Source organism: Rana temporaria, chromosome 2 (genome assembly GCF_905171775.1).
Source record: "Rana temporaria chromosome 2, aRanTem1.1, whole genome shotgun sequence".
Lineage (NCBI taxonomy): Eukaryota > Metazoa > Chordata > Amphibia > Anura > Ranidae > Rana > Rana temporaria.
In genome coordinates this window covers 124,925,398-124,947,108 of record NC_053490.1, presented here as the reverse complement: position 1 = coordinate 124,947,108, position 21,711 = coordinate 124,925,398, and the positions used below count along the sequence as shown (strand labels likewise).

At 41.4% G+C, this 21,711-nt stretch overlaps 1 protein-coding gene across 15 annotated transcripts in view; it reads right to left on the bottom strand.

Annotated features, from left to right (window-relative positions):
* Positions 1-21,711, bottom strand: part of R3HDM2 (R3H domain containing 2) — a 172,165-nt gene that overhangs the window by 40,451 nt on the left and 110,003 nt on the right. For 9 of the 15 annotated variants that reach the window (XM_040340927.1, XM_040340932.1, XM_040340936.1 and 6 more), the window contains 6 exons: positions 20,429-20,569; positions 20,142-20,250; positions 17,151-17,246; positions 15,295-15,326; positions 12,568-12,621; positions 731-960 (listed from right to left, as the gene is read on the bottom strand). In XM_040340927.1, the coding sequence (XP_040196861.1) occupies positions 731-960; positions 12,568-12,621; positions 15,295-15,326; positions 17,151-17,246; positions 20,142-20,250; positions 20,429-20,569 (662 nt within the window). The remainder of the gene's footprint in view (positions 1-730; positions 961-12,567; positions 12,622-15,294; positions 15,327-17,150; positions 17,247-20,141; positions 20,251-20,428; positions 20,570-21,711) is intronic. The other 6 variants (XM_040340934.1, XM_040340939.1, XM_040340935.1 and 3 more) reach the window with 1 other exon arrangement.

Below are 21,711 nucleotides of genomic sequence, written 5' to 3'. Positions count from 1 at the left end.
CACGTGAGCACCGATCGGCGCTCCAAGATAAGGTAAAGGAAGACTTATTTTAATAAAACACACACACAGGGGGACATATCCTTAGGAGACCAGGAGGATTGTATAAACAAATGTTATCTCAGCAGCAGGAGGGGGGGGGGGGGGGGGCGGTTCCTGACACAGGAGCCGACAGGCAGGGAGGAGAGGACAGGAGAGACGCGGATGACAGAGGCAGGTAAACTGACCATGTGGTCAGCTTACAGGGGGAAGGGTATAGCCAGGCTGGATCAGCCAGGTTTTTTTAGGCGTTACAGAGGGTCAAATGACACAAGCACTCTGCTGTATAACATGCTTAAAGGGAACAGGCTCCACAAACGCTTTAATTATTCTCTCAGAGTAATATATATATATATATATATATATATATATATATATATATATATATATATTTATATATTATATATATATATATATATATATATATATATAAAAAAATAAAAAATAAAAACACAGAAGGGATTCTAATACTTCCCCACCATCTAATGCTAAAAGTAAAAGAAAAAATGCTTGGGCTAGGAGTTTCACTTTAAAAACAATACTACAATGCTCGAACGAGATTTTTTTTTTTCTGTGATGAGTTTTACTGTAGAATAGCTTGTACCGGTAATTTACAACTTAAAAAACAAGTGCTCAAAAACACCAAACATTTATAAAGTAGGAAGAAATAATGCTTTAAACAGGGATACATCACCTGGTCGGCCTGTCCGGTTGGCTGCGTTCTTATTGCTGCCAATGCTATCTCCCCTGGTCAGGATTGAAATGCCACTAAAGCTGCTTGCTTTGGTTACAGGAGGACGCATATTACGGCAGGAACCATCAGAGTCTGTGCTGCTCCAAGGTCTTGGATCCAGAGATTTCAGTTCACTTTCGGTACTGCTCTGTCGACTACCAGAGCCTCTATTCAGAAAGTCTCTGTTGCCTCTACAGGTAAAAACAATACATGCATTAAAGTATATATTTATTTTACTCCTTTCATTTCTGTAGTAAGGCAGGTCTTTTTAATTAACAGGGAAATGAAAGCTATTATAATTGTGCATAAGGGATAAATATTTTCCAAAAGAGCTATAGACCGAAACTGTTCCGATTTTTACAGAAAAGTCTTGCTATGCTTTTTGGTTGCAACAGAAAAATTGGATTTTTGTACTCACTGCAAAATGCATTTCTCTGAACTCATTGGTGGACACAGTGCCTCCTTAATCTTGACCATTGGGTTATATTGCCTCCGGACTAGGCAGAACAAAAAACACCCGGCTACACCAATGGGCTGTCCCTTAGTAAATAACCCCCTCCATGCTCTAGGTATTCAGTTTAGTAGCAAGCAGCAACAGAACGCCCCTTTGTAGAAAAGATTCGAGACACAGAAAAGATCTAGAATGTATGCCAATCAACTCACATCAAGAAATGTATGCTTTCCAAACACGATGATATATCTTACTAGAAGTCTACTTCCTCGTCTTCACCATAGTAGAGATTACTGATCCCGACAGATCCCCATCTCTCAATACCTGGCTTTCATTGCCAGGTCATTAAAACCAGATACTGTAAAGCAGGATGGAAGCTCAGCCCTCAGTACAACTGGTCCATATTGAGACGTAGATTCCAAGGGACGTTTACGGCCACCAGAATATCCAGGAGACTTTCGCCCTCAGTCCTTGGCAGACACCGCAGAAGAGGAAGGTGTTGGCCCCACAGTGGCACTAGGACGACTGCGGCGTATACCAGAGGAACCACAGGTCTCAGTTACTTCCTGTTGAATTGAACCTGCTGATAGTAATCAACGTTTGAGAAGAAAAACAACTAACCTGAATAGCATTCACTCCAGAGTCAGACCCAGGTAACTCAATTTCCTGGATGGGGCTAGAGGGGACCTTGGGTAGTTCGGACGTCACCCGAACCTTTACAGAAATTATACCCACACAAGGAGACACAGGGCCTCCCGAAGTGTACGAACTCTGACCCCCTTCTTTTTGTTACCCCCAAAAGGTTCAATTTGTGGACCCCCTTGATGCTCACGAAGGACATCCATGAATCTGGAAACCAGCAAAAATGTCTCCCCACCCCAGCAATGGGTGAGGGCAGACCTTTATGCTAAGAGAGTCTTGTCCATGGATCCGGAGAAGCCTGCTCTAGGCTTACCAGACCAAGATTGTTTAGATCTTCCAGGGGAAGACAGAGATCCGTTTCCTTTATCTGCAGTCCCGGGGAGCCCGGAATTTTTTTTATGGTCTGAGAAGGAAGGTCCCGTCTGTGACAAGGCTCCCTTCCTTTCCTAGATGGAGGCAGGAAGGTACACCCCTGTGACAACCTTAATGTCATCCAGGGTAGTTACAAACAGGCGGTCGCCTTGAAAGGACAGATCAATGAGAGCTTTCTTAGAGGCTTGGTCTGCTGACCAAATCTTAAGCCACAGCACACAACTAATCACCGCTGCTGAAACAAAGCATGGACAGCACAGGAGCTGCTGCATCCAAGGCTGCATCACAAATATACAGCAGCCCATGGACCAACTGGTCCGCTAAATCAACATAAGCAGCGGGAACCTGCTCACTACAGAGACTCTGGAGCAAAAGCTAGGTCCATTCAGTTGGGGTCGGCGACACCAGGATGGGTCGTAATGCCAAACCAGTCATAGTAAACATGCTGTGTGCCAAAGCCTCCGCTTTCCTGTCAGCCGGGACCCGCAGACTCGATGTCCGCCGGTGTCCCACGATCAGGTCACGCAACAGCAGAAGAGGGGGATGCGTTTGTAAACAAGGCATCTCCCTGTTCTGCCTAGTGACACAAACACTGATTGTCTGCTTTCTCTCATCGTGAGCAGGGATCAGTGACGTGTCACAGTAAGCCATGTTCCCCAACCCTAGGCCCCTAGTTAGAATTACTCCCTAGGACACCTAATATTTTTCCCACCCCCTACTGGTTAACCCCTTCCCATAATAGCGCCAAAAGTTTCTGATGTGTCCGCCATAATGTCACAGTCACGATAAAAATCGAAGATCGCTGCCATAAATAAAAAAAAATAATAAAAATGCCATAGAACTACCCCCTATTTTGTAGACGCTACAACTTTTGCGCAAACCAATCAATATACGCTTATTGCAAAAAAATATTAAAAAAATTACCAAAAATATGTAGAAGAATAAGTATGAGGAAATTTTTTTTAAATTGGGGATATTTATTATAGCAAAATATTTTTGTATATAGCACAACAAATAAAAACCGCAGAGGTGATCAAATACCACCAAAAGAAAGCTCTATTTGTGAAAAAAAACGTCAATTTATTTTGTTTTGGGAGCAAAACAAAAAGTGATTCTTCAAAGGGATAGCGTACTGAGAAACGTATGGGGACCACAAAGGGTAACTTTGGCTGTTCCCATTCCTTATAGGTAAACCTATTAAAATGAGCAAGATAAGTAAACACCTTTGGTGTGCGAAGTGACATATGCATACCAAAGGACAAAGTCACATCTGTGGCCGTCAGACGCATCCTCCATCTTTAGAATCTCCCGCACCTCAGTAACAAGTGCGTCCACCAGTGCCATTTTACTGGCTGCTGAGACCACAGAGGAAACCAATGGAAAATGGCCACCTGGATGTCATCGGCCGTTTGATATGCGAAAGCATGCTGCTAGGATCCCTCAACATCGCTGCACCCTCTGCCAAGGAACCCCCCTTGATAAAAGGAACTGTACTCCACCAGGCAGGGTAAACACTCAAGTGGACTGTTGTGCACTCTGCACCGCCCAAGGCACTTTAGGATGGGAGGAGGGATCCTGCACGCAGGTCCGACCATCCCTGGAGGGTACCTGCATCCTCGCTAAACCACAGAGTGGGAAAGGGGGACTGTACTTACTGATCCATGATGCGGGTGACCCTCCAGACGGAACTCCTCACCACCGCAGTGGGGGAGCTGTCGGACATGGGACTGCTGCGACTCGGGCCAGGGCCTGGTCGAATCCAACCCTGCGAGACGTTTAACTCACATGTCAGTCTCCGTCCTTTGAGGCTATGCCACAGCTGACCTAGGGCATAGCTGCAATCTGCACATGCTTGCTGACTGGGCAGGGACGACCACTAGATCTAGATTATCCAGCCCATTGCCCAGCCCAGCAGTTAATTGTAGCTCTTCCAGGAGTAAATGCATGGAAGAAAGACAAAGTAAAATTTGCTAGGACCACAAGATCCCAGCAAGGAGCTAGGTCCTTACTTCTAACTAGACAGAAATAAACCAAATACCTAGAGCAGGGTTATATACTGTCTGAGGTTATATACTGTCCCAGCCCATGGGCGTAGCCAGGTGTTTTTTGTTCTGCCTAGTCCTACTCCTGCGGAGGCGATATAACCCGCTTGTCAAGATTAAGGAGGTACTGTGTCCATTGATGAACAAAAGAAAAATTCTTATATCCACAACATTCTTTTCCCCTAACCCAAATGTCCCGCCATCCGATCATTCACAAGGATATAATCTTGAAATAATCATAACTCCCTAAAAAGAAGTTTAAAATGGTGAAAAATGAAGCTGCTACATGCCGTTACCCAGAAATTAGTATGAAAGGAGAAAAACAAGCTTTCAGTGGACAAACGCAGATTTGCTTGAAGCACTGTTAAAATCACAACAATGGCCGAGTATTACCTTGGTACTGAGAAGGGGCAATGCATTTGATTCTTGTAATGATTTAAAATATATTTGAAAACATCTGGGTACCAAAAAACATGCACAGAAAGGGCATTTTATCCTTTTTCTCACCAATATAGACATTAATTCAATAGTTGATTGCAGTGTTTGGTAAAGTGTGAACATGAACTACCAGTGGCACATGCCCTCTATAATCACTTGTCCTACCAAGGTACATTTATACCCCTTTCACACTTGGCCACAGCAGAGCTAAAGTGCCACTCGTTTTAGCGGTGCTTTTTGGACGCTAGCGGAGCGATTTTGACACCAAAAAGGGAGTCAAAAGCGCCCGTGTCGCGATGCTTATGAATAGTTTTTTTTAGTTGCTTTGGAAGCACTGCTCATTCATTTCAATGGGCAGGGTGTTTTGGGAGTGCTGTATACGGCGCTCCCAATCCGCCCCAAAGATGCTGCTTGCAGCACTTTTCCCAATGTCCCGCAAGCGCACTGCCTCAGTGTGAAAAGTCACATTTAAATTAATGGGAGGTTGTTTTCAGTCGTTAAAGGCCATTTCTAATGCTGAAAACTGCCTCAGTGTGAAAAGGGTCTTATAGAGTTTAACAAGTGGTTAAATCAAGCTCCCAGCTGCAGCTGGGAGCCTGATACCAGGTTTGTGAGCCAATTAATTTTTTCCCCAATAAAAGTGATCCAATAGACCCCCATTATCTCCATAAGGAGAACCTGTCACCTGCCCATGCCATCATATAGAGGGCTTGTTAGTTACTTTTTACAGCAATAAAGTAAAAAAAAAAAAAAAAGAAGGAGTAAAGCAACCCAATTACCCCCCTGCACGTGCGACCACGTGTTTGTAAACATCAAATGCACCACACATATGAGGGCAACATTGCAAATGTCAGAGCGACAGCAATAATTATAGAGCAATCACTGTTAACTGATATGCTGTAAAGGCTTTTACAGTGTCGCCTTTGAAAAGAAGAAGCCGGAGACGAGGGGATCAATAGTTTGCTAGGTGTCTAAAGCTGACAATGAATGGATCGAAAAGGAGCCAGTTCAACATGGACCAGCTAAATTTCGATGTGTGGCTACTGAAGTTGAACCGAATTCAATAATTTGATTGACTTCTGTTCAATCACTCTGTCATAAAAAAGCCACTCAATCAGCAAAAGGCAGCCGAGCTGATCTGTGCATTCTGCTGCTGTCAGAATGCAATAGCGCATCAGGTAGCATGTTCCCCTCCACCTCGAATGTGTGGATGGGGAAAGCCCTCTATGGCCAGCTTTAGTGTATGTTCATTTTGCTATACTTTGACATGTCCATCAGTTCTTGGCACCCAATTACACACAAGAAATCTTTATTTTACTAAAAAAAAAAAAAAAAGAAGAAGAAGGAGCAAATGTATCCACAGACTCCGAGTTTTTTTTTTTACGGTAAAAAAACTAATTTGCATATAGCCAAAAATTCCTCTCACTATAGATCTTTAAACAACAAATGAAAACCAAACAGCTGGGATGGCTGATATGTTAATATGCCAACACATCATTCAGTGAACTTATTAATCAGACACGTCCTTCACCCAAATGATCCAGGAGGTCTGGCGTGGCCCCAGAAACACCAGTTCTTTTTTGGTTGACCTGATCTTAAATCACATATTAGCACCATGAGCAAATACTCCTTGCAAAAGTCTAAGAACATGGTCTGAAAGAATCTGAACTGCACAATTAACCACTTAGGGACTGTCTCTTGCACATTTATGTTGGCAGAATGGCATGGCTGGGCACAGGCACGTACCTGTACGTCCTCTTTAGTGCCCAGCCGTGGGTCGGGCGGCACGCCCACGACCCGGCCCGAAGCTCTGTGACCGGGGGACCTGGTCGCCGCCGGTGTCCCGTGATCGGTCACAGGAGCTGAAGAACGGGGAGAGGTGTGTGTAAACACACCTTCCCCGTTCTTCACAGTGGCAAGGTTACTGATCGTCTGTTCCCTGATATAGGGAAAGGCGATCAGTGACGTCACATGTCCAGCCCCGCCCCCCTACAGTTAGAAACACATATGAGGTCACACATAACCCCTACAGTACCCCCTAGTGTTAACTCCTAAACTGCACTGTCATTTTCACAGTAAACAATGCATTTTTATAGCATTTTTTGCTGTGAAAATGACAATGGTCCCAAAAATTTGTCATAATTGTCCGATGTGTCCGCCATGTCGCAGTCACAAAAAATAAAAATAAAACGCGGATCGGCGCTATTCGTAGTAAAAATTTTTTTTTTTAAATAAAAATGCCATTAAACTATCCCCTATTTTGCAAACGCTATAAATTTTGCGCAAACCAATCGTTAAATGCTTATTGCAATTTTTTTTTTACCAAAAATATGTAGAAGAATACGTATCGGCCTAAACTAAGAAAAAAAAATGTTTTTTTTATATCTTTTTTGGGGGTATTTATTATAGCAAAAAGTAAAAAATATTTTTTTTTTTTCAAAATTGTCGCTCTAGTTTTGTTTATAGCGCAAAAAAAAAAAAAAAAAAAAGAAAAAAACGCAGAGGTGATCAAATACCACTAAAAGAAATCTCTATTTGTGGGAGGGAAAAAAGGACATCAATTTTGCTTGGGAGCCACGTCGCACGACCGCGCAATTGTCAGTTAAAGCGACGCAGTGCCGAATCGCAAAAACTGACCAGGTCCTTTACCTGCATATTGGTCCGGGTTTTAAGTGGTTAAAGAAGAATTTCAGGCATGGTATAATTTTTACATAGTTTTATTGGTCCACCATGAACCAATATAACTGGGTACAACTCTTATTGGAATTGGGGTTGTATATACCATACCTGACGCATGCCCCTGGAAGCTGAAAATCACTGAAGTAGACACCGCTACTCCTGTGATTCCCACTTGCTTTTGGGTCCCATGCTAAATGGCTGGACTCATGCACTGCAAACAGTGGAGGTCAGCCGCCTTTCATCAACGAGGTGGAAAGCACGACATCACCAGTCTCTCCACCTTGTCCAATCATAGAATGCTTTGCTTTCATTCAGAAAATGCAAAGCCTTCTCTGGATGGCACCCGCGCCGAGCAGTCAACCTCCTGCATTTGAGATGCATCAGGAAAGTGGAGATCACTGAAGTAGCAATGTCTGCTTCATTGATTTCCAGCTTTACAGAGCAGTGACCAGGTATATATGCTAAATCAATATAATCATGTAAAAATATATCATGCCTCAAATTCTTAAAAAAAAGTCACAAAGTACCAAACGGAAGATTCAACCTTGGGCAGCCATCAACAAAGAATGTGTAAATCTATTTTATGACCATAAAGTCTTTGCCCTCTGGTGGGCTTAACCCCTGGGTCTTCAGGGACAAGAATCCAGACAGGTGCATTGTGACCCTGGACTTTGAAAGTGCGCTGCAGCTCACTCTCACATTGCAAACAGGTGTCTAAGTGATCGCCTTCAGCAAAACCCAATGTCTAATGACACATTAAATGCAGGGCCCGCTTCTTCTCATTGGGGTCTGGGTATGGCTTCTATGCCAGTACTGAGGATAAATCCATCTGGAAAGCTGCAAAATGAGCCCCTTCTGGCTCTGCAGCAACTGAAAATGTCTCGCTTTTTATCAAGATTGTTTTACGTTCCGAAAAAGGTTTTCCTTCTCTTTAGAGGACAGAAGACAGCCATTCTCATTGGACACTAACAAAAAAACTAAAGCATACTGAAGTGGGGGGGGGGGGGGGGTTTATACTAGGCAATCTTTTTTTTGCCAGTGTCAAAACCCAATGCCCCTGAATTACTTCACCCTGTATCATTTAAAGTGTTTGAAAACCTTTATTTATAGCCAGTGACCGGCCTCAGGTGATAGAGAGATGAAGCAAACCTTCCTACAAAAGTTGTACCTGTTTTTTTACAGCAATCTGTCCTGTACAGCCTTCAACACACAAGAGTTTACACAATCTCTCAGCATCACAAATAAGGGGGTGGTGATCTGAATGCACACACTGCAGTTAAGGGAGAAGAACTGAGCCCTGATTGTTGGGAAGGGACATACCCCCACACTACAGCTGTGGCTGTCAATCACAGGCAGTGTGTTGGAGCTCTACTCTCTACCATGTTTTCACTTGGTGTCAGGGAAAAGTGATCAGAAATGACTAAGAGAGATAACAGAGGAATGGGGCAGCAGAGAGAAATCACACTCAGAGCTTTTTGGCTAAAAGTACACAGTATAGAAGGATATGTTTTGTTCAGATTTCATGTCTGAGGTTTACAACCACTTTAACATAGGAATATTAAAAAATATATATTATCGTGTATTTATTTTTTATATAAAAAATAAAAATGGTTAAAAATCACTAGATGTGCAAATAAATGTCCATCAATGAATAAATGAAGAGCTGAAAAACATATGGCCACATCAATCGTCATAGACAGGACATTCTTCCCAGCAAAGGGAGTAGATGAAATATTCTTACCGGATGGAGAGGATCTGCCCGTAAACGCATGGATGGTCCCTAATAGGATCCACTCGACTTGACAAAGGCCGGATGGTGGAAGTCACATGGGATACCCGAATGTGTTTCAATGGTCCTGGACTGGAACCTCTCAGTGGAAGGGATTCGATCAGGGTCAAGACCAAAGACAGAGGCAGAAAACCTATTACTCCAGGCAGATGGTGCGTAGTAGGAGAAAGTACCCGCTCAGGGGTAAAAAGGCACAATGGTGAAGCTTAAAACCTTAGTCCAGCAGGTCATAAAGGGAAAAAGAAATAACAATGCTCCGGGTGGTGCAAGTAAAAAAGGATTGTTTTATTGTAATAAAACCAAATAATGACATAAAAGTGATCACAAAAACAGATAAAATGAAAGATGAAAAGCAATATGAGTAGGCGTACGCCTGGGCTTGGTACGCCTACTCCTCATATTGCTTTTTATCTTCCATTTTATCTGTTTTTGTGATCACTTTTATGTCATTATTTGGTTTTATTACAATAAAACCGATCTTTTTTTACCTGCACCATCCAGAGCATTGTTTTTTCTTTTTCTCCGTATGACCTGCTGGACTAAGGTTTTAAGCTTCACCATTGTGCCTTTTTACCCCTGAGCGGGTACTTTCTCCTACTACGCACCATCTGTCTGGAGTAAAGGGTTTTCTGCCTCTGTCTTTGGTCTTGACCCTGATCGAATCACTTCTACTGAGAGGTTCCAGTCCAGGACCATTGAAACACATTCGGGTATCCCGTGTGACCTCCACCATTCAGCCTTTGTCAAGTCGAGTGAATCCTATTGGGGACCATCCATGCGTTTACAAACTGTTGTCGCTGACAGGCAGATCCTCTCCATCCGGTAAGAGTATTTCATCTAATCCGTTTTGCTGGGAAGAATGTCCTGTCTATGACGATCAATGTGACCATATGTTTTTCAGCTCTTCATTTATTAATTGATGGACATTTGCACATTTATTGCTGTTTTTTCACTTATATGTTCATCACCCATTTGTCACGCTAGGTGACATTATCATTAGCGCTACATATTTCTTCTACCACTTGTCTAATTTTTGTCACATTGTTGTGTAGCTGATCACAATTCACTCATTTAGATTAGCGCAATTTTTTCTTCTTTTTCACATTTAAAAATCACTAACTGATGGCCTACAAATATAAGTAACTTTACATGCACAGCCGCCTACCTTGTGCTTTCTAATTTAGGGTTTGTAAACTGCATCCTATTATATAGTGAAAGGGGACCATAAGAAATCAGATGTGGAAATGTGGCCCACCTACACTTTTGTTCCATAGGTCTCACTTTTAGTCCAACTTTTTTTAGTCTTTAAATTATATGGAAGTGCATAACATGGAACTTTGACAATTTATAATCTGGCACTAGTATTTATAATAGAATCCTAAAACAGAGTGCTTTTACATCAGTGAGTCCAAGGAAAACCAAGGCTTACAGCATCTACATGGACCACTCTTTGAAACCAATTTCTGACACTTCACAAACATCTCTATTTAACAATCTGGCTTTACACATTCCATGTAGCTGGACTGTTGGCAAATACTGGCATCCATTAAAAAAAAGCATAACGGACATCCCTTTAAAATAATTCTGCATGTGGACCTTAGAATTTTGGTGAAAAGTTTAACATATGTACATGCATTTGCCTAACAAAATGTGCCACCCAAATTAGACTTAAGGATCTGGGCCAATAGGCTTTACAATGGCATCAGTTTGAGAAGCTGCTGAGATCATCCAGAAGTCATTGGCAGGAGCATATTACTTGTAGCTCACGCCATTCTGACCAGCTCACGGAGGGTTTTGCATTCCTATAGACAGTATGATTATATGTTTTCTGATATGAAAGGGTTAAGCTAAAACTAATGAGTTTTCATATGACTTGCACCTTGATATTGTGTTGCCTTTAGAAATCCCAGCACTGTCAGCATCTGGCCACTAGTGGGTCTGTTAATAAGGGTTAATCCCTCAATACCAAACCAGGCTATTTAAGGATGCTTACAATGGTGCTGGGTAAACTTGATAAAGGAGGCCGCGCACTCCGAAACCTTGTATGTGATCAAACATAGCGGCAGCTGCATTTGGTCCAGGACTGCTGCCATCTCAACAATGTCAGCTGGAGCTCCTATTAAGGGCAGTGAAGGAATTTTGGTGCACAGTACTATGGTGGGGAGATGTGATTGATAAGCTCTGACTTATCTTTGCTTGTGAGTGCTTTTTTGTCTAGTTATATTACAAAAATAAAGGGCATTGCACCACATCCTGTGCACGCTTGTCTTCTGCTTGTGTTTTATGGAAATGCAAAGCCTACTTGAAGTGAAGAAAAGCCCATTGACAAAGGTCCTAACTGCCTCTACAAGATACCACTTACACAGCCTTAAAGTGGAGTTCCACCCATTTTTTTATGTTTGTCTGTGTTGCATGCTCTAATCTCATAGTGTTCAGAATGGACAATTTTTATTTAATTTGTTGCTTGTAAATACCTTTATTTTGTAGTCCTTCATTACTTCCTCCTCCTTATTTGCCTAGGCTATTCGCAAGGGTTTCTGGGATAGGCATCATGTTTCCCAGTAGTCCTTGCAAACCTGACTGAAATCTATTACATTGCTTGTGCACTGAGCATGTGCGAGATATGCAAAGCTGAAATCCAGGAAGTCATACAGTCTGGCTTCATGATGCCCACACTTAAGATGGCCACGGTCTATTTCTAGATTATAAACTAAATGCTGTAACAACCTAACAAAACGGACCTTAGTTTACAGACTAACTTTACTAGAATACATTAAGCTTGTGTATTACAGGGGTATTTATATTTAAAAAGTGAAATTGTGGGTGGAACTGCCCTTTAATTTGGATTTTCGGACTAATGCATTTTTTTTTACGAAAAACGAAATAAATAAAAAGGAATTTTGGGAGTAACTAAATCAATTTATTTTTTCGGACGATAACGAAATTACGAAACAAAATATTTCAGTGTGCACATGTTTGAGGTATACAGAATGTAATGTTATATACTTGTTTTTTGGGTGAACCTCCGCTTTAATTTACAAGTCAAATATAAAACTGTCGGAAAAGCAGAAAAACGGTAAGAAATACAAAGCACATCATATTCTGCTAGCCTTTCTGTATTCTGGACCTTGTGGTACAAGAGCACTGAACAGCCAAGAGTTGTAAATGTTTTATTAAACAAAAAATGATGGACAAAAAAACATTATGAAGCAGCCATGAATATCGGCCGATGGAGAGAACAGTTCTGCCCGATGCCCCGACATTACAAAACAGGACACTGCAACAAACTACATGTCAATAAGAACCTCACAAGCAGCCATGCGAGGAAGGCGTGGGTATCAGTGACCTTGACAGATAATACTCAAGTACACAACATAGAAGATACCTAAACAACTGTCTCCTTTTGTGAGAGAGGGTGGAAAAGCCTTCTCTGTAGACTCTGTTGGTTACATTAAGAGGGAAGGAGAGAAACCATTTTAAGTCTTCTTTATCCTATTACAGCAAAGTTTTCAAGGTGGATAAGAAGAATTACAACTAAAATGATGTGATGAAATGCATATGTACTGTCCAATTCCAAGTAAAACTATGCTCATATATAGAACGTTTGATTAAATCGAAAACGACAAAATCTGAAGGAATTCTTCACTTTAAAAGCATCACCCATGTTACAGACTATTCCATTGGAGCAATTCAAATAGGTCCACATCTGTCACAATTTTTCCTAAACTGGAAGGTGCATCTCTAGATTTCACTCAGCAGGTGAAAATTTGTATTGCAAATTACACACTGTGTACAGCAACTATGGCACACAGGTTCAGTGGAGATCTCCTTTACATAAAGATGTTTATATACTATGAGTAGATCCACTTGTCAGTATGTACATTTGCACTAAATGTACATAACAGCACAAATAATGTTAATATAGTTTACAAGGACCCATCATCACAATTAACCAAAAATTAAAAAATAAATAAAAAATCTGCTTTAAATTTCCTCATGTGACAAAGTCTAGGCAGGCTACATCACTTGGTCTATGGCCATTATATAATAAGAAATTGCTGAGTCTATTGCAAGGATCCTCAAACTATGGCCCTCCAGCTGTTGTAGAACTACACATCCCATGAGGCATTGTAACACACTGACATTCACAGACATGAATCTAGGTATGATGGGAATTGTAGTTCCTGAACAACTGGAGGGCCGTAGTTTGAAGACCCATGGTCTATTGTTTCAGTCAACTGGCAGACCTGTTGCCTGCATATGGAATGTTCAAATATGGCTGTTGCCAAGTACATATGGACTTCAAACCTGAACCAATACATTTGCTTACAATGATGAAGTTATTTAGATTACACAAACCTTGTCACGTGCATAAAAAAATGCCATGTTAAAGTGCACAAGCCACCTATACTCAGACGCAATCTATAACTGACCCATAAATCCATCTGGTTCCTTATGATAGAGATCAGTGGGACCAAGGACAATAAAATACTTCTACTCATCTATACTCTTAAAATGAAGGTGACAGCTTAAAAAAGATCCCCATATCAAGTTTAAACAGTTTAAAACGGTAGCAGTAAACATATGTAGTTGTTGCCCAAAAATTATACTTTAAATACCAACTCCAGAAAGAAAAACAACCCTAAATACATTCCCCCCCCCCCCCACTTACCTTGAGCTGCGGTGACATGATCATCCAGCGCTGGGTCTTCAGCTGTGTGTTTACGTCCTGGATGGATCCTTCCACTGGGTGTCCATGTCACACAGGTTTTTACTGGCTGGCTAGAGGAGGGATCCTTTAAAGTGGTTGTGAACCCTATTACACCACTTGTACCTACAGGCAAGGCTATAATAAGGCTTACCTGTAGGTACTGTAACTTTCTCCTAAACCTTTATGGTTTAGGAGATATTTAACATATATGCTTGTGCCGACGTCATCAGCGCATACGCACGGAAAAATTACTTAACCGCGCGCATTTGTGCACGAGTGGCGTCATTGCAGCTTCGGAGCAGCAAACTCAGAAATAAGTAGTATGCAGGGCCACTGCAACAGCTTAGAACTAAGGTAAGTATTTCATAATGAGCGAGTATGTGCTGCATACTCGCTCATCATGCCTTTGTCATACAGCCTTTTATAAATGTATTTATTTTCAAGTTTACAACCCCAGAAGGGGACCGAGATCAGACAGAGGGGAGTGAGAAGGTTCAGCTGGTGGGGATTAATATGCAGGACTGGACTAGCAGTCCCTGCAGGTGGGTACAGCATCAGCATCAGCAAGGGACCTAGATAGGGGGTACCTTAGGTGAGAATAAAGGAATTCACCAGGTATGGAAGATATACCCAGTGAAGTGACTAGCCTCAGGTGATGCAGAGATTAAACAAATCCCCCTACATAAGCTGTATCTGTTTATTTGCAGTCTTCTCTTCAGCTGCTCAAAGTCCAGAATTTGTAACGCTTTCCTGAGCCATCAGGAAAAAAAGGGGGCAGAATTCTGGACTTACACACTGCAGCTCAGTGAGGAGAGCTGATTGGAAGGAAGGAAGGAAAACACCCCTTTACACAGCACACAGGAACAGAGCTGAGGCTATCAGCTGCAGGTACCTTCCCGTCGCCTATTTTTCTTACGGTCAGGAAAACTTGTCAGAAGTGATTCATGCTGATAGAGGAACAAAGCAGCAGACAGAAACGACACTTTGAGCTCTTAATGAAGACAAGTACACACTATAGAGGGATATGCGTTGATCAAATTTCATGTCTAAGGTTTACAACCACTTTAACAGCTGGCAGGATGGATTAGAGGGGGGTAAGGGAATGGAAGGAGTAATGATTCTGCTTGGAGTTGGGCTTTAAAAGCAACCACCTAAATTGGGCAAACACCTTCCTCTCAAAAACCCATAAGTAGATCTTCACGAACATCAAAAAAAATAAAAGAAAAGAAAGGGAGGTGCATACATTTCAAGAGCCAAGCGATTATCAGGCTGGGTCTAGTCATCCCACACAATCTAGCCAGCACTGCTGGTCACAGGTACACATTTTCTTAAGAAACACACAAATATTTTATTGTACCCATAGGGTGGTGAAAGGGAAACGTGATGCAAGGCCTGGCTTACCTGCCATCAGTAATATGACCATTCTGGGCTGACTGAAAGACAGAAATTAAAGAAAAATTAAGAATCATGCAGAAGAAATATATAGTTCTATTTTATGCAGGACCATGCAAAAGTGACTATGGTAACCCAGTGAATTTTTCACTATCCATATTTTATAGCTGGCAAACATTTAAGTCTGAGACAGACAAATACACTTGCTATGCACTTCAAGTGGTTGACCACTAAAGTTTTTATTGCTTGTATGAAGAGCATGCCCGGTTTTATTAGCCTTGGAAGGTTGTCTGCCTGCAGGGGGCAGACCATTTCCCTAGCTGGTTATTCAACCGCATGTTCTTTAGCACCAAGCTGGACTTTTAACCTGCTCCTACTCATCAATGGGTGGAACACACCCCAGAAATAAAAGGATAGTGACTCCCTTAAAGCAGAACTTCACCTTAAAGGGGAAGTTGTGCCAATGCTCCTCTCAATTCCCCCTCCTCCGGTCGCGTCATACATTCCATTCACAGTCTTCTGTGAATGTGAAAACTACAAGTACCGACAGCATTTGTGGCTATCGGTTTGTATTTCTTGGATGAATGAACTATCAGAGCACGTTTTAAGTGTTCCAGGTAGTTCATTAAGTTTCCTGTCAAGAGTGTAATTGCCTGCCATGCTTTACAGGCTCCTAACAACATTTTTTTTTTTATAAATGCATATTTTTTTACCTGAAAGCGGTGCAAGTTTGGGGGATGATCTGACATCCATGTGGGTTCATGCACAAACGTCTATTGAAATCACCCTCGAAGTAACCAAAAGTAGTGCAAGGAACTACTTTTGGAAATCAGTGTGGTGTTGCATCGATTGGGACAACGCCACTGCTGGCAATAGGCTGCTATTTGACATGTCAAATTGCGCCGATGTAAAGGGGGCTTTAGCAAAAAACATATTCAAGCAGACTTCCACTACCTCACATCAGTTCCAAAATAAAGGAACCTGGGTCTGGGATAACTTTAGGCATACTGAGGTGTGCCCAACTTATTTAAGAAGCCCATCAATCAACATAGCAACCTTAGTGAACAATTTCCTGACTGAACTGCTGTTACACATAGTTGTTGCGTTACTGCATGCATCACAATTGTGAAGTTTCCCATGTACAGAAACAGGTACCACAGGTAAATGTGACAAATGTTACCTTTACTGGGAAACTGATGGGAATATGTGGCAAATGGGCCTGGCAAAAACATTGCACACTAATATTAATCTTTGAAATCTTGTTCCATCAACACAGCACCAAGTGATTTGCATAGCAGGAAAAGCACACTTTTGCCTAAATGCTTAAGAGGGGAGCTAGGAAAATCTCAGTGAAAACCAACAACGTTACGAAAGTCTAGACACATTTCATATTAGCATTCTTAAGCTGGTCTTGGATAGATCGAATTTTGGTCGGTTCCTGAAGAACCAGACAAAATTCCCCATGACATCATGCCGAAATCCTTGAATTGAAAAAAAAAAAATACAGGTTAAAAAAAAAAAAAAAAACTTGTCTGTTGAACATCCAATCAGATGCAGGCATTGGTATTTGACAGCCGGCGGTGCCGACTGTCAGAATACAATGAGTGAGTAACTTGTATAGCGCTACAAATGCGAACTAAACCGCCTCAATAGCTGTAGCCGGAGATTTGTCCATCAATGCCGTTTAGCACGAATGGAGGAAATTGTTAGATTATTTTCAGCCCACAGACTGAACAAAAAAAGTCTATGCATGTTTGGACAGCTTTAAACACTAAGCACTGGGGAAAAAAGAAATACATTTATAAAACGGACTAATTCACTTTAAAAATATGTGCTTGCACAGAGTAATCGTAATCTTAACTTACCTCCCTTGCGAAAATTCTCTCCCGAACCCTCTGATACTCCTCCTCTCGCTCTTCTATGGATTTACTCCTCCTTCCATCTTGCAAAGGTACTCGAATCTGTATTTATTGGGAAGATCAATGAGATAAAAAAGACATATGTTGGAGTAATAGGAATCATTTTCTAATGAACACCATGAGATAGAGCAGTTAAACTAGTAGCTTGCATAACCCACCAGAGCCTAGGAGGGACACCACCTCCAAATACCATGAATATTTTACAGACCCAAAAATTCAAGAAGCAAAACACATTTAGACCTCTTACAAAAGGGTGGGCTCAATGGGAGTCCGCCGATCCCCACTGAGCAGGTCCATCCGTGTTTGCTCCACTTACGCAGAGAGGGCACAGACTTAGCCCGTTGTCCTCTATGGGCGATCAGATGTAAACAAACCGCCTGTTCGTTTACACCTGTTTGCCATCTGACCTGCCAGACAAATGGGGAACGGATCCCCAAGCGGCTATTTTTACCAGATAGGATTGGATGTCGGTGGGAGTGAACCAACATGTCCATTGGACCCTCGCCGCTCCATAGGAGGAGACTGGAGGGTACGATAAGGTCCGCCTGAAAAACCATCAGGCGGACCTAAATCGGTCCACCCGTATGAAAGGGCCCCAATACATTATTAAAGTATAAGCAAAAGTAAAAAGTACAACACACAAGCATTACTGTAATTAAACACAAAACAGACATTGAAACAAAATGAGTTTCATATGAAAGTGGTAGTAAACCGCCACAAAAAAAAAAAAAAAAAGTGCACCCCTGTAGGTTTTAAGTCATAATGTATTAGTATGCACTGGATACCACTACATTATGACCAAATTACCTGTACAAGAAGCCCTCCAGCGCAGTACTGTCACGGATCCCCGACGTTTCCAGCTTCACCCGGTCTTTCTTCTGGGATCGCGGGCGCCAGATGTATAAATAGCCAGTCCTGCAATGATGTCACTCCTGTGCATATGTGTGCGGGGGCTCCGGTGCGAAGCTCTGAAGGTACTGCATGGGTATGTCGTCTCTTCAGAGCGCAGAAGGCCGGTGACGGCACCGGATGAATCCCATGTGAATATCTCCTAAATAGTGCGGGTTTAGGAGAAAAATCACTATACCTACAAAGTAAGTCTTATTAAAGGCTTACCTGTAGGCACAAGTTAATAAGTGGACTTTATTTTCCACTTTAACAAATAGCAAGGTAACCAATTCCAGAGACCTGAGAGTCTGGTCAGAGTTATGATGCCAACTGGAGGAGAAAGACAGATCATATAAAGACTCCTTGTCAACAATGCTTCAACTGAAATTTAGAGCTTGTTTACCCTAGCAATGGAATGCATTTTTAAACGCAGTACAAATGCCAAATGTAAGAAATATTAATGTATGCCAATGAGCCCAATTTACACCATTGTGGTGCTTTCATGTTTTTTCTTTTTAAACAAAGTATGGTATGCAGCATTTTTTCATAAACGTACCAGAACACACGTAAAAAAAAAAAAAAAAAAAAAAAATGGAAGCACCACAAACTTGTAAATGCAACTCAGGAAAAAAAAAATCATAAATACCCCGAAAAAATGCAATGCAAAAGCAGAACTCCACAGTGAACACTGGGATTGCCGTGTAAATGAGACCTTACTGTGTAAACCAATGCAGAATGGTTAATTTTGGACTTTAAAGGCACACTTTTGAAGAAAACAGCAAGGTCCTAAATCTGATTTGCCATATTTCCAAATACATTTTATTAAAATCTATCCTTACTATCGCACTTATTGAAAGAATACGAACAAGCAATGGCCTACAATGATGCTTTGCTTCCAAACTCTGCTCATCTTTTTGCTCTCCTGGTATACACTTATCACTTCATTTGTTAAAAAATAGCAAGTCCCTAAGGCGGTTTTCTTCATATCTGGGACGCGTTCTGTTCTGAAGGGCGTTCTCAACAAAACTGTAAAACTCTGAACACTGTGGAATATTTTGTATTGTACCTTTACATTCATCTCTAAGTTCAGCAGTGTGTGTGTATATATAAATAAAACACACACACACACACACACACACACACACACACACACACACACACACACACACGGTTCCTTAAACCGCTATGTTTTTTTTGCATTCAGGCATTTTTCTTCACTGAAGCTGGGTTCACACTAGTGCGATGCGGGAACCCTGCGAATCCACTGCGGTTTAATGCATCGCACCTGACTCGCAAGGCGGTTCACACTGCACTATGCGAACTGCTGAAAGTTTCAATAGAAAGTTAATGACACCCCAAATCAGTTTGCATATGACCGTGTATGGTGTTTGTCAGTTCAGACATGTAACACCCATGCGATCCGATTCTGGTGGAGACCAAAAAAAAAGGGTCCTGTGCGAGCCTGGTCAGACATTGCATGTGATTTGCAGTGCGGTGCGAACATCATGCAATATCGCACGGTGCACTGGTCTGAACTGCGGCTGATTCTAAATATAGCCTATTATTTTATTGGGCCTGTAGACACATGCAAACTAATGTGTGCCATTTATAGATCAGTGAAAAAGAATAAAACTGAGCTGGCGGTAAGTATTTTTACTCCTGTGTACATGAAAATATTCATACACGTCACATTCCCTTGATTTAAAAAAATAAATAAATAAATAAAATGCATGACTACGAGCAAGTGCTAAACAGTTTATTCTTGTGCATTTTTCTGCCAGGAATACCTGACGTTCATGCATCATTACTGTGTACCCTAAAATGCATAGAGTACTAAATAAGCATAAAAGAGATAAAAATGTTAGCACATCAGTATAGAATGATGCGGTCAAGAATTTACATTCTGAGAAGAGAGATAAATAGAGTAAAAAATAGTAGACATTACATGTTACTTCAATTGAAGGTTTAGTTAAGCAGCTCAGAAAAAACAAAAAGAATTAACACAAACAAACAAAAAAAAAAAGTCAACTGCCCACACACACCCCTTACCTGATTATCATCACGGTCCATGCTGGCATCGTCTCTTTTTAGGATGAATCTTTGTTGAAATTCACAACTCTTTTCATCTTTGATGTGCTCAGAGAACCTTTGCTCAGGTCTACAGAAGAAGAATATATGCAACTTTTAAACCAGAGTAGAACAGTTTAAATGAAGTCTTTTTTGTAACAGAAAGATAAATGTGACTTACAAAACTCACACATTTGTCAAATACTGTCAAACCATCCCATACACATACATAAAGATTGCAGCAAAGACTGTCAAAACAAGCTACTTACATTCTTGTGTTACTGGTTTTATTAATGATTACGGCTTTGCCTGTTTGGTCTACGTTATGATCCATGCCAAAATAAGCAGCAGCACGGTGTAAAAGCATCCTGTGATATGAGGTCATCTGTGGAAACTTCTTAAACTGATTGCTGAAAAAGGGAGACAATGTACATGCAAGGGTCAATAGATTTTTCCAAGAATGTTTTAAATTTATGTTTTTTCAATGGATGTAAACCCACTCTCATCCTTTCTAAACTACTGCCATAGTGCTGATCTATAAGGATATAGATCATGGGTGCTCAACCTGTGGCTCTCCAGCTGTTGCAAAACTACAATTCCCATAATGCCTCAGCCTTTGGGAGACATGCTTGTACCTGTCAGCGGCTTGCAATGCCTCATGGGAATTGTAGTTCCGCAACAGCTGGAGAGCCACAGGTTGAGCACCCATGATATAGATGCTTCCTGCATGTATCCTTACCTGTCAAATGTCTCCCCTCTGTTATAAGAACTAAAAACTGCAGATTCTGTGGGTGGGTCTGTTGTCTGGAGCTCGGTGGGTGAAGTTGTGATGTTAGTAGACTCTCCGTCCACCTCTACACTCCCCTTACACTAAATTCTGCTATGATCACCAACATCCAGTCAAAAACCAGAAAAGTAACCACATGACTTCAGAAAAGGAGTGGGAATTAAAAAATAATACCTGTCTCAGGCTAGTGCATGAGATATGTAAATAACCTGTCACTCACAGCAAGGGGGCGGAACGGACTAAGGTTTTTCTCTGTAAGTCCGTTTTATTTCACTGAACAATAAAAGAGGATTGCTCAGAGCTGGATTAACTCTGTGTGGCAAAACTGGGCACAAAATGATAGCAAATCTTATACTCTACATTGTGACATTTAAAAAAAAGTTTGGGTTTACATCCATTTTAATGTCTATGAACTGACAGAAATGTTTTAAATGTTATCCTCTGCTGCAGTGTAAGGCTTCATTCACACTTGTACGACTCCAAAGTCATGATTACTTTGGAGTACAACTTTGAATGGGTGGAACTTGGATGCGACTTGTTGTCCCTCTGCAAATTCAGACTCACTGTTGCATGTAAAACATTCTGGTATGACTTGCATGCAACTTTTGAGGGTAAACATTAAAGTCTATGGCCCTCAAGTACATGAAAGTATGGCCAAAGTAGTGTATGAACGACTTTAAGTCATCATTGGAAAACATGGTGTACAAAAGCGACTGATGTCCAAAGTCGCACAAGTGTGAATAAGGTTCACCTGCTGTTGCGGTT